Raw genomic sequence first — 12,281 nt, 5'->3', positions numbered from 1 at the left:
CATCGTACTCTGGTAAAAAACATCCGGTGTTTCGCGCCAACTTTCACGGCGACCGTTACCTGTCCCGGAGGAGTTCTCTTCAGCGATGATTTAATACGCCAGCACAAGAAGTCTTTGGAGAACAGTCGCACAAGTGGGAAGACAAATAACCACAAATGTGCCATTGCGCAAAAAAAAAAAAAAAAAAGCTACCAACTGCCCGGATGAACGCGACGACGCTCCAGTGACGAGTCGCTCTTTTGTTTCGCGTTCTCACGCCAGAGAAAAAAAACAAACAAACAAAAAAAACGATAGAAGATCCGATGCTGAGATTTAAAACCAGTTTTTTTTTTTGATTACCTCAAGTACCATGTTTGAAACAAAAAAAAAAACCAAAAAATAATAATTGTTGTGACTTGTGGTCTTTTTGTCGTTTTGTTGTTGTTGTTGTTGTTTTTTTCAAACGTCGCCATCGTACAGTTTATCGCAGAAAAATTTACGTTAAAAAAAAAATGCGGATTTGTGGTTTTTGCGCGGTCCGTCGGGGATGTAAAAGTGTCGTTTCGAAATTCCTGTGAATGTGCTCAGTTGCTTTCCTCGAGAGGTTTCAGATGATAACCGATCATTTCTACCTGGAGATGGACTTAGCGTCGCTTAACTCAGCTCAGCGTGACGACGAAGCGGGTTTGGGAAACGGCCAGCCCGGCTCTGGCCGAAAGTTAGCTTTGTTCGTGTGTCTCGTGCGCAGAAAAACAGAAATGTAAAAATGTCAAGTTGTGGACTTTTTATACGAGAGTGTGAACGCGCACAAAAATAACGCAAAAGTAGCGAAGCCGAATTGAAGCTAGCTGATCGGCTGCGGCTAACTGCCTTCTCGATGCTAATTCCTTGAGTTGGCGGAAAACTCCTGTCGGTATTTATTTATTTTGTTTTTACGTTTAAAGACGACTCCAGAAGAACTCTGCGAAAACAGGCGCGCAGATCAACGCTGACAGAGTGAGGCTAAAGCTAACAGCGCGGATGTTACCTTAAACTCTGAAATAGCATCTCGGCTCCAGAACAGCGGACGTGTAGCTCATCGACAGGTTTTTTTTTTTTTTTTTTTTTTTTTTCCCGTAACGTAACCTGCGTGATAATGTAGCGAGCTGATGCTCCTCGGCTCGGCAGGTAACGCTGTGGAGTTAGCATGCTGACGTTTGCGGACGGATGGTTTTCTTGGAAAATAGCTGAATAATCAAAAACATTTGGTCCTTGAACAGGTTGGTACAGTTCATCATCCTGAACTCGGGTAGTTGTGACGTCAATGAATTTCCTTTTTGAAGTGTTTTTTTTTTTAAAACTTGAAATAAGGCAGACTCGCTGCTTCGCCAAGCTAAGGCTAAGCTAAAGCTAAGCTAAAGCTAAGCTAATGCTAAGCTAAGGCTAAGCTAAGGCTAAGCTAAGGCTAAGCTAAAGCTAAGCTAATGCTAAGCTAAAGCTAAGTTAATGCTAAGCTAAAGCTAAGCTAAAGCTAAGCTAGTTGCCTCCCAGCTCCAAATGAACAGACGCAGAGAACTGATCTTCTCGTCTCCCGAAGCAAGAGAGCGATCGAGTGTATTTCACTCAATTAAGTGTGTTTTGAATCGCGGCGGAGCGCCAAACAATCTAGACGCAACTACGAGGTGACGGGACAACGTTAGCGTCGCGTGGTAACTGACTGCCGATTTGCAGCATAGCTAGCTGGCTGGCCGGTTGGGGACCAACGAGACGACCCGACGGGCCTCAACTGGTTCCCGCGTCTCGATACCGTAGACTCGTGTGTGTATAAAGGTGGACGAACCCCGCGACAGCTTCTTTCCGCCGAAACCGAAGGGAAGCCAAAATATGGTCTTACACAGGTGATTATTTTGTTGTTGTTGTTGTTGCCTTCAAACGGGGCCGCGTCTACCACGTTCACGACAAAAGTCCACACGAGCTCTCTCGCGTCTCTCCGTGACCTCGGACATCAGGAATTTCAGGATTTTGTCGCGTGGGGTTTTTATTTCTGTCGTTGTCACGTTTGAGGAAAATATACGACGTTCACCGTGGCTCCACCTCGTCCCTCCGTCGTTACGATACCCGACAGCTGGGCTGCCGCGTCGTCCGCCTCTTTGGCTTCTACACGCCGCCCTTTGTTGCTGTTGCCCGGCAACGGTGTTTTCGCGACGTAACTACGTCGATGCCGAGCATTACCTCACGTAACGAGTTCGATTTGGAGGCAGCGTGCGCAGTGGGGGGGGGGGGGGGGGGGTTGTGGGTTGGAGGGGGTGGAGCTTTCTGACCCGCCCAAAACTCACATACCAAGTCATGTCTGCTAAAACGTAGGTGGGAGGCGGAGCCTATGACCGTTACTGCATCCAGCCAAAGAGAATTTTGACTTCGCTTCTGGCTGAGCTGTCACGTCGTCCATCTTTATACAATCTATGCCCGACATTTAAAAAAAAAAAAAAAAAAACTTTTACGTCATCCCGACATAATCAAAATTTCCACATTTTGTACGACATATTGAATTTTAAAAGGTACGAAGTTCCTCCCGAAGACCAGAATCAGCCGGCCGAAAGCCCTCTCTGGAGACATTTTGTGTCGGGAAAACAGAGTTACATATCATGATGTCCGTTTGACAGCAAAAAAAAAAAAAAAAATCTTGCCTTTCTGAAGAAGCTTTCCTCAGACTACTCAGTGAAAACACAGAGGAAGAACTTAAAAAAACAAAGAATTAATGGGGTCGCTTGTGGACGGGCCGCGTTTGAGCATCTTTACCTTCGCTGTATTGGATCTGTGCGTTTTGTATTCGTGGTTTTATCGTGCTGTGATTGGTCGTCGGTCTTGAATACCCGTTTCTATTCCCGTAAACCTCCTTGTTTTCTTACAGAGACCTTTCTATAGGAAAACTTGAATTCTTTTGGATTTATTTTTGTATCACTCTCTTTGAGGTTCACTGAAGGAGAAACTGGCAAAAGGAGATGTTGATGCCTTAATCTGCGTACTTCAAATTGGTTTTTAGACTTTTCTTCTGTTATCTTTTTATTGTGAACAACACTGAGCATTGTTTTGATAAATTCTGTACTCAATCAGAAATAAAATTAAAAAAAAAAAATCTCAGCTGTTTTTCTGTGATTAATCTTGTTTGCAATAATTTCATTTTTGTTCTTTTGTACAAAACCTTGACGTTAGAAACAGACTCAACTAAAGTCCGATTTAGTATCTCTTCTGGTGCTTTCTAAACGCATAACATGATCATCCTCTGTTTTTATCAACTTTAATAAAATAATAAATGTTATTTATTTTTTGCTTTTTAGGTCTGTAAGGATTTCGTCTTCATATTAGCTGATATTTCCAATTTCAAAGTTTGCTCTTGACTTTCAGAAAAGCACCCAGAAGTCCATTTAGACTTTTCCGGACCTTTCCAGTATACATGACTTTCATCAGCATTTAAAGTTTACCAGCTGTAAAGCTGATGATGTATTTTTATGGTTTTGATTTTCTTTGGACTTTTTTGTGTCATCCGATTGCAACGCAAACTTTTTTTTTTTTTACTTCATTAATGTTTTTTTTAAATTTAATCACTAAATGAGGCCCGAGGTCTGATTTTGTTTTAAAAAATTTCAACATACTTGTCAGTGTAGTCCATATTTTATTCACTAAATGTTTTAGCTAACACACCGTTATCAGTGATGTCTGAGGCAGGTTTTCATCAATTTACCACCAAGCGATCAATATCAAAATCATACATAAGGCTTCATAATAAGGATCATCTTCCAAATTATCACACAAACAACACTGATAAAATATCATCAGATATGCTGATGGTTTAGCGTCTAATCTTCTCGGTGTAAAGACGCAAAAATCTCCTTAAAGTCATCTGAAAACGTCAGTAAACAAATCTAATATTGCTCTTAATTGTTAATATTTTTCCTGTAATCTCCATTTTCTAGATTCAATTTATGATAAACTCACCAGTGCAACCAGAGTACAAGGAAAAGTTAAGAAAAACAGTATTTTATCTGATTTAATGCATACTATTAAGGCCTATATTTCCCTCTAGTGGTACAATAGTGTGAACTGTAATACAAAATAAAAAAATCGTATTTACTGAGCCCTAATTTGTTTTTTAAATTTACACCGACACACTCGCACTGACATACACAGAGCCAGGCTTTCAAGTTATTTTATTTACACCGTCATTTTACTCAGATTTTGTTGACAAACGTGGTCCTGAAAAGACAAATTAGAAGGTACAAAATGTTACGGAACAGATAAACACGGCAGACGAACATTTTAAGGAAGGGGGGGCGGGCGAGGGAGGGGGCGGGGGGAGGGGGGGTGTCGCTGGGTGGCTTATTACCGATACGCACATTTCAAGCTGAACCGTGGGGGACGAAGGATCCAATCTGACCGGCGAGCGGGTCGAACCGACGGAGCGCTACTTCAGCTCTCCGCAGTCGGCGATGACGACCTTGGCTTTGGGAGTGCCGCTCTTCGTGCCGTGCTTGTCCATCGTCTTGACGACGTCAACGCCCTCCACGACGGAGCCAAACACCACGTGCTTCCCGTTCAGCCTGCGGAGCGGAGCGGGCGATTAGTACGGGAGGACCCCCCCCCCCCCCTCGAGGCAAGGTGTGTGTGTGTGTGTGCGTGTGTGTGTGTGGGGGGGGGGGGGTTTAGGGACGAGCTCACCAGTCGGTGTTGGCGGTGCAGATGAAGAACTGCGACCCGTTGGTGTTGGGCCCGGCGTTGGCCATCGACAGCGTCCCCAGCCCTTTGTGCTTCAGCTGGAAGTTCTCGTCAGAAAACTTCTCTCCGTAGATGGACTTGCCTCCGGTTCCGTTGTGGTTGGTGAAGTCTCCGCCCTGACAAACAAATAAATAAATAAATTTAAAAAAAAAACGCCCCACCAAAACAACAGCCTCAATATACATGTGGCAATCATAAATACATAAATCAATCTGAGAGGTGTAAACAAGGAAAACACTCCTTGCCTTCACTGTACCTGGCACATGAACTTAGGGATGACGCGGTGGAAGGAGGAGCCTTTGTAGCCGAAACCTTTCTCCCCGGTGCACAGAGCGCGGAAATTTTCTGTCAAATAAAATAAAAAGACAGCGTCACTTCCTGAGAGATACGTGCAATGACTAAAAAGAAGTTTCCCTCCTGCCTCCCTTGTATCCGTCATACTGCTCCGTATATCTATTATGAGTAAATGGACCCCTCAGACTGAAAAAGCCTTCATGGTCATTTCCAATTCTCTTTCAGACCGTTTTGCAATTTCATTTTCTGTCTCTTCTAGTTTTTTTTTTATATCTTCGTCGTCCCTAAAATGTCTTGTGTGGTAGTTTTCTGTCGTTTTTAAGAGTCTTTGTGGTCGTTTTGCATCTTGTGTATTAGTTCTTTGTCTCTTTGTGGTCATTTGAACTTTCTTTTGAATCATTCTGCATCTATTTGGAGTCGGTTTGTGTCTCTTTTGAATCATTCTGCGTCTGCTTCTGGTTGTTTTGTGCCTCTCTGCAGTAATTCTCCATCTCCTTCTGGTTGCTGTCTCGTCTCTCTGCATCTTGGCCATATGCCCGGTAGCTCCGTTCAGTAATCTGCCCCTCGCTGCTGAGGTTTTAGTTTCCAACTTCTCTCCTTGCAGACGAGACAAAAAGGCACATTTAACGCTTTACACAGGGAACCTCTCGCTGCCTCTGCGCCGCAGGTCATCTTCTGACCTCTGGCTTTAGCAAGTATGTGACAGGCTAAATGGCCTGCGGAAAATACTGCACGCACTAAAAAGAGGCATGTGGGCTATTGATCCCGCAGCCAGTGATTGTAAATAGGTCATATAACTAACAATGGATTATGTGGGACAGAGGCAGTCAGGCAGGGATGCAGGTTACGAGCATCGTGGCGGTTGAGAGCTGGTGACGAGTTCCTTTCCTTTGTTTTTCTCCTCCTCAGAGCTCCTTGAATCACGTGTTTACACTGGGAGACTCTGTCCATCGGTGTGTTGCGTCCCTGCTTTGTATAAACCTCGACCCATATTTAGAATAAATACTGCGGAGGATTAATGGGGGCGCATACTACTCCCACCCCAACAGAATCGAAGGCCCCGTGCAGCCAACAGCTCCGCTTCAGCTCACCTACCTGCAGTCTTCGGGACCACGTCAGCCCGGAGCTGCCAAAAAAAAAAAAGAAAAACATAGAGTTCAGTTAGTGAAAGGGAAGCTGCACAGAGGAGGGCGGCACTGACAACACAAAAGCCTTAAAACTGCCAGATTTTGTTTACGATTGCAACTTCTTTCAATATTGATCAATATCAGGGTCACTTGTTCAGCTAATCTATTAATAAAACGTGAGATTTAAAAAAAAAAAAAAAAAAAAAAAAAATACGATCAAATAAGATCGATTTAAAATGTGTTGTTTTATCACCAACCCAAAATCAAAACATATTAAGTTTAGTGTCACAAATGCTGATTAAAAAAAAAAACAATGAACAGCTGAAAACATATTATTATTGAAATGTGACTCTAAAAAAAAAAGGATGAAAATAATTTTCTTTGCTCACTTATCAATGAATTGACAAATCATTTCGACTGGAGTTGATCTGAGCAGAAATGTGAAGCTGAACCTCCAGTGATTTACAACACAGTAAAACTGGTTCCTCTGCTGCTGCTGCTGATGGGCGTTTCCAGCTCACAACATGAGCAGCTAGTCGCCTTTATCTATTTATTTACCACCATCTTCATATATGCAATTACTATTAACTATATTAAGATTTTTAAAAAAAGAAAGAAAAAAAAAGGACAGATTTAGAAATGAGAAATGAGCCAAAATGGAAGCCAAAAAAAAAAGAAAAGCTGCATGAGAGAAGTTGACGCACTGCAACATGTCAGAGCTGCGTGCTCGATAGAAACCGCACAAACGGACGCGGAAGGGCTGATTTTAAACGTTAACCTGAATGTAGAGGAAATAAACCGGAGTGATAACAAGCGGATATTATCTTACCTCCATTATAATCTTGCCGGCGTTGGCGCCATCGATAGTGATGTCGAAGAAAACTCTGGGGTTTCCCATGTTCACAAACGCGCTCGCGCTGGTAGCAAACTGCACTTGAATTGATTCCTAACGACGCATCAGCTGCGCTTCGTGTATTTGGGTCCGTTTATATAGCGAGCCCGCCAGCGGTGACGTAACGCCCGCTGTCGAGCCAATCGCAAGCCCCGGTGCTTCTGAGCGGCTCCGTAGCGGACCAATAGGGATCGAGGTGGGTGGGGGTTAACTTTGACGAGCCGCGGGTCTGATGGTGCGTCTCCACGGCAACCCCGCAGCAGTGACATCAGTGATTCCCGAAGCTTTGTTTCCTGGAGGCACGAGGGAAGATCGAGCTAATGATCAATTAAAACAAACAAACAAACAAACAAAACACCGTGGGATTTAATTAGAAAATAAATCCATCTTTTGTGTTCTTCTTCTCATTACTGTAAGCTCAACGATTATTTGAAGTCATTAGCTCGAAGTAATGAATAAATAGTTATAGCAGCCGATCATAATAATAAACATGAGTTAAAAACAATCATATTTAGGCAAGTTAGCTCAAATCACAGCTAACTAGTTGAAATAGTTAAGCTCAAAGCAAAATATATACATGTGAAATAGAAATAATTGATCAAGAGTTTAATAATTAAAAAAAAAAAAAAAAAAAAAAAAAAAAACCTAAAAATAATTAGCTAAAAGTAGCAAATAAAGGATGGATAAATAAAGAATTAGTTTCCTATAATCATACAGCTGGTTGAAATAGTTGGCTTTAGGTTATAGATGAACATGAAACAGAAATGAATAAAAAGCTAGCTGAACATAATAAACCGATAAAAGAGCTAATACTGATGAATAAAGTAAGTTTAAAAAAAAAAAAAAAAAAGCAACCAACAATAGATTAAATAGATGAAAGTGATTATTACACAGTTAAAATAAATAGAAATAATCATTCGTTAGAATTAACTGTTGGAGCTGCTTCCGGTAGCTGGCTTGGATTCGAACCTTCAGACCCCTCGACCGGGTCACAAAATAAAGTAGCCTCACTTAAGACATCGTTGATGATAGTAATCGTTAAATGTGGCCCCGAACAGATGGTTTAAAAGTGAAATCATTTTCATGGTGTAAATTCAGTGGAATTTGACATTTCTACATTGAACATTCAGGCGAGATTAAATGTCAGTTGCCCACAGAAATCAAAACATTTCACAACTCATTGCTTCTATGTCCAAAACAAAACTCATTTTGTCAAATAAAGTGATTTTTAATTCTGATTCAGAGTTCCAGGAAGGGGACAAAGTAACTGTAGGTACAATGATGGTTATGATTAAAAAATAAATAGAAAATAATGTCAATTACAATGTTTTACAAAATATGTGGAATAGTTTACATATTAAAAAACATCTTTTTTTTTTTTTTTTCCTAGCAAATTTGCAGTTAAATAGTCCATAATTTTCCAAATATAACATTATTGTGTTGCTCAAATTGGCAAAGAGCATGACGTGCTGTTGCCGTGTCGACGCCTCGTCGGACCGCAAATCCTTCATAGAAAAAAACGTCAGCCTTTAAAAAGTGGTATTAAGAATAATTTCATCTTTAACTGCATCACTCGACGTCAGCTGACCGTATGTACGTATGACCTCGAAGTTTTTACAATTGCTTTATAGTTTTCTAACATACAGTATGTATACAGTGCCAGCGATGATCCATTATCCAACTAATAACATTAAAATGACCATGGTTAACAATTCGTTTGATACACACACGTTCTCTAATGAAAACAGCTGATTATACAGTACACAAACCCGCGTCATGATGGGTTATACATGTCAAACCATTGAAAAACATACAAATAGCTTTCGAATGGCAGAAAATGCCACGACACACAGCTCATTTACAGAATGCTCGAAACCCCTCCCACCGAGGAGGGTGAGCCGACGAAGGAGGGACGGGCGGGTGTGTGTGTGTGTGGGGGGGGGGGGTTTCGTATATTTCACAGTGCTGAAGGGTGTCGGGGAGGGGAGGGGGTGGGGGGAATTCAATGAACCTCAGCGCTCGCGTATTAAAAATGTCTACTGTACATGTGGGCCGTGCCTTCAGGGGCCGAAAGACTTCTCTTTTCTTTTACGGCTTCGTCTCGCATCATCCTCAGCACGTATTCAAGGAAAAGCATCGCGATATTGTATGTATGTATTTTTTTTTTTTTTTAATCGTCAATAATTCCCATTAAATGACCAAAACCAACAATGAATCTATCCCGCTGACAGATAATCGGGTCTCGTGCGAGAAGCAGCTGTACGAAGAGATTGTTATTTGTCGCTTTCAGCAATTTCCACAATGACAAAAAACAACAAAAAAAAAACAACAACAACATAGGAACTAAGTAAAGAAATTGCAGTTACTGGACATAACTTCAGTTCCGAGTATGTTCGTATTTTGTTTCTTTCCCGAGAAGGAAACCGCAGTTCCTCGATGATATTAACAAAAAAAAAAAAACTGTCGCCTCCCAGCCAAAAGGTTCTGGGTTCAATCCAGGGCTTTTCCGTGCAGAGTTCGCGTGTTTGGCCCAAAGTGAGCTGGGATAGGCTCAAGTGATGGTTATTTATATATATATATTTTTTTTTTAAATAAATCCAAACGATACAGTATTATTAAATTTTTTTTTTTTTAAATGTCCACATTGAATGGGCGGGGGGGGTGTCGTTATTCAACGTGAGCCGCTGTTTGTGTGTTTAAAAGATTTTTGCCAACTTGAAAAGAAAAAAAAACTTCACAGAATCTGACGAAAACCTTCTTGCACGAGACCCGCTGTCTTTTCAGAATTCAAACCCAACACTCGGTGGCGTTTTTTTTTTTTTTTTTTTCCGCCATTAAACAAATTTTTTTTTTTTTTTTTAAATGTCTTGTGCCTCATTTTATATAAATTTCACCAACATTCAGCCGGACGTATTTGGCGTCTTTGGAAACTTTGGGATCTCCGCTGGAATTTTTTTTTTTTTTTTTTGTATTTTTTTTTTTTTAAACACGGTCTGGATTCCCAGCAGAAGTCTGGAATGATGGAGCTGCTGCTGCTTTAAGAAAAATACTTTTTAAAACGTTTCGGTAAAATCTCGGACTCTGCTGACAACATGCAGCAGTCACAGCGAAGGAAGAGCGCGTCCTTGTCGATGTAGGAGTTTGGAGGCTGCTGTACTAATGTGTCCATTAACTTCCATTATCCTCCGCTTATAAAAAAAAAAAAAAAATCTTGAAGTACAAACGGTCCGGCCTGTGATTTGTGCTCTGGTTTTAAAATGCTGGTCTGCGGACTCGGTGCCTGTTTTATTCTTCATACTCACCGCCGTCAGTGTTCCTTCTACGCTGCACTGACAGGATTTTGGAAAAGGACAGCAGGACACTTCAGAAAGACAATAGATACACAAAAACACCATCACACATTCCCACACGTACACACACACACACACACACACACACACACACTCCCACACACACACACACAGATGGTGGGTGCAGACAGAACCGGTGCCGTCTTCGGTCGGCGAACGGAAGCCGGACCGAAAGACGACCGGGCGCCAACGTCGCATCAGTTGTTCTCGAACAGGGACAGAAGGTCGTCGCTGCTGTTGTTGGGGAGGTCGGGGGGGCCCAGGTAGGACAGCAGCTCGTCCGGGTTGGTCAGCTCAGGGAGAAGCTGGAGGACACACGGAGAAGGAGGAAAAAAAAAAAGAAAGAAATTCAAAAGAGTGATTAAGTATTAACTGAACGTGCGATCGACAGTTTCCCCCACTCACATCTAGCGCGTGGTCGGCTCCCTCTCCTCCGGGTGCTCCCGGGCCTCCCAGACCGAAGGAGCCTTCGCTCTGCAGCCGGGAATTCTGGGCAGCGGCGGCGGCGCTGCGCGGCGGCAGCGGGCTGCCGGCGTCGCCGAGGCTCTGGTTAGCGTGAACTCCCGAGGCGTGCTGCTGCAGGAGGCTGTGGGAGTGTTCGATTCGTCCAGAGTGAGCCACCTGACGGCAGAGAGAAAACCGGACACAGAAACGAGGAGAGGGTTTTTATTTTACTCCGGGAATCAGACTACACATCGGCGTCGGACCTGATTATAAACATCGGGGACGACAAATGGGCCTCGTAGTGTCACACAATTGGAGAACGACGACGAAAAGTCGAGCGTGTCAGCATTTTTGTGTTTTCACCTGCCTGGTTTGACACCTCCTACGACGCGGTCTTAGACTTCGACCAATAGGAAGACTCTGAAATTACTCTCTGGCGTAAATTTGTAAACATTGTGAAGAGAAAGTGGGACAGTTACTTTGTCTTGCCTTGTGTCTTGTGCCTTGCATCTTACGTCTTCCTTGTGTCTTGCGTCTTGCCTTGCGTCTTGCCTTGCGTCTTACCCTTTGTCTTGCTTTGTGTCTTGCATCTTGCCTTTTGTCTTTTGTCTCGTCTTTTGTCTTGTCTTGTGTCTTGCGTCTCGCCCTTTGCGTTGTCTTGTCTTGCATCTTGCCTTTTGTCTTGTGTCTCGTCTTGCGTCTCGCCTTGCGTCTTGCATCTTGCCTTTTGTCTTGTGTCTCGTCTTGCCTTTTGTCTTGTGTCTCGTCTTGCGTCTTGTCTCGCCTTGCGTCTTGTCTTTTGTCTTGCATCTTGCCTTTTGTCTTGTGTATCGTCTTGTCTCGTCTTGCCCTTTGTCTTGCTTCTTGCCTTTTGTCTTGACTCATCTTGCCTTGCGCCTTGTCTTTTGTCTTGCATCTTGTCTTTTGCCTTGCGTCTTGTCTTTTGTTTTGCATCTTGTCTTGCGTCTTGTCTTTTGTCTCGTGTATCGTCTTGTGTCTCGTCTTGCTTCTTGCCTTTTGTCTCGAGTCTTGTCTTGTATCTTGTGTCTCGACTTGCGTCTCTTTTGTCTTGCCTCTTGCCTTTTGTCTTGCGTCTTGTCTCGCCTCGTGTCTTGCCTTGTATCTTCTGTTTTCCGTCTTGCCTTTTGTCTTGTGTCTTGCATTTTGCGTCTTGGATCTTGCCTTTTGTCTTGCGTCTTGTCTCGTCTCGCATCTTGCCTTGTATCTTTTGTTTTGACTTGTGTCTTTTCGTGTCTTATGTCTTGCGTTTTGACGTGCGTCTCGTCATGTCTTACGTCTTGCGTTTTGACTTGCGTCTAGTCGTGTCTTACGTCTTGATTTGCGTCTTGTCGTGTCTTACTTCTTGCGTTTTGACTTGCGTCTCGTCGTGTCTTACGTCTTGCTTTTTGACTTGCGTCTCGTCGTGTCTTACGTCTTGCGTTT

The 12,281-nt window shown here is 42.8% G+C and overlaps 2 protein-coding genes across 3 annotated transcripts in view; both read right to left on the bottom strand.

The window, feature by feature from the left end:
* Positions 1-4,149: 4,149 nt before the first annotated feature.
* On the bottom strand, positions 4,150-7,121 carry ppiab (peptidylprolyl isomerase Ab (cyclophilin A)). 2 transcript variants are annotated; one of them, XR_011179104.1, is made up of 6 exons: positions 6,982-7,121; positions 6,121-6,151; positions 4,988-5,076; positions 4,675-4,847; positions 4,353-4,556; positions 4,150-4,212 (listed from the first exon to the last, which is right to left on the bottom strand). XR_011179104.1 is itself a non-coding variant. In XM_069166444.1 (5 exons), exons 1-5 carry the CDS (start codon positions 7,048-7,050, stop codon positions 4,421-4,423), a joined length of 498 nt encoding a protein of 165 aa, XP_069022545.1. In that variant the 5' UTR covers positions 7,051-7,121; the 3' UTR covers positions 4,150-4,420. The 2 variants fall into 2 exon arrangements, 1 of the variants encoding a protein (XP_069022545.1); XM_069166444.1 differs by having other exon boundaries at positions 4,150-4,556.
* Positions 7,122-8,251: 1,130 nt separating this feature from the next.
* Positions 8,252-12,281, bottom strand: part of zmiz2 (zinc finger, MIZ-type containing 2) — a 29,352-nt gene continuing 25,322 nt past the window's right edge. Inside the window, 2 exon segments of the mRNA XM_069166346.1 lie at positions 8,252-10,699; positions 10,800-11,015. Of these exon segments, the coding sequence (XP_069022447.1) occupies positions 10,592-10,699; positions 10,800-11,015 (324 nt within the window). The 3' untranslated portion in view covers positions 8,252-10,591.

This window comes from Embiotoca jacksoni, unplaced genomic scaffold (genome assembly GCF_022577435.1).
Source record: "Embiotoca jacksoni isolate LCO1_2020_lvr unplaced genomic scaffold, fEmbJac1.0.p SCAF_10, whole genome shotgun sequence".
Classification (NCBI taxonomy): domain Eukaryota; kingdom Metazoa; phylum Chordata; class Actinopteri; family Embiotocidae; genus Embiotoca; species Embiotoca jacksoni.
The sequence above is the reverse complement of the archived record's forward strand: the minus strand, read 5'-3'. Positions and strand labels throughout refer to the sequence as shown.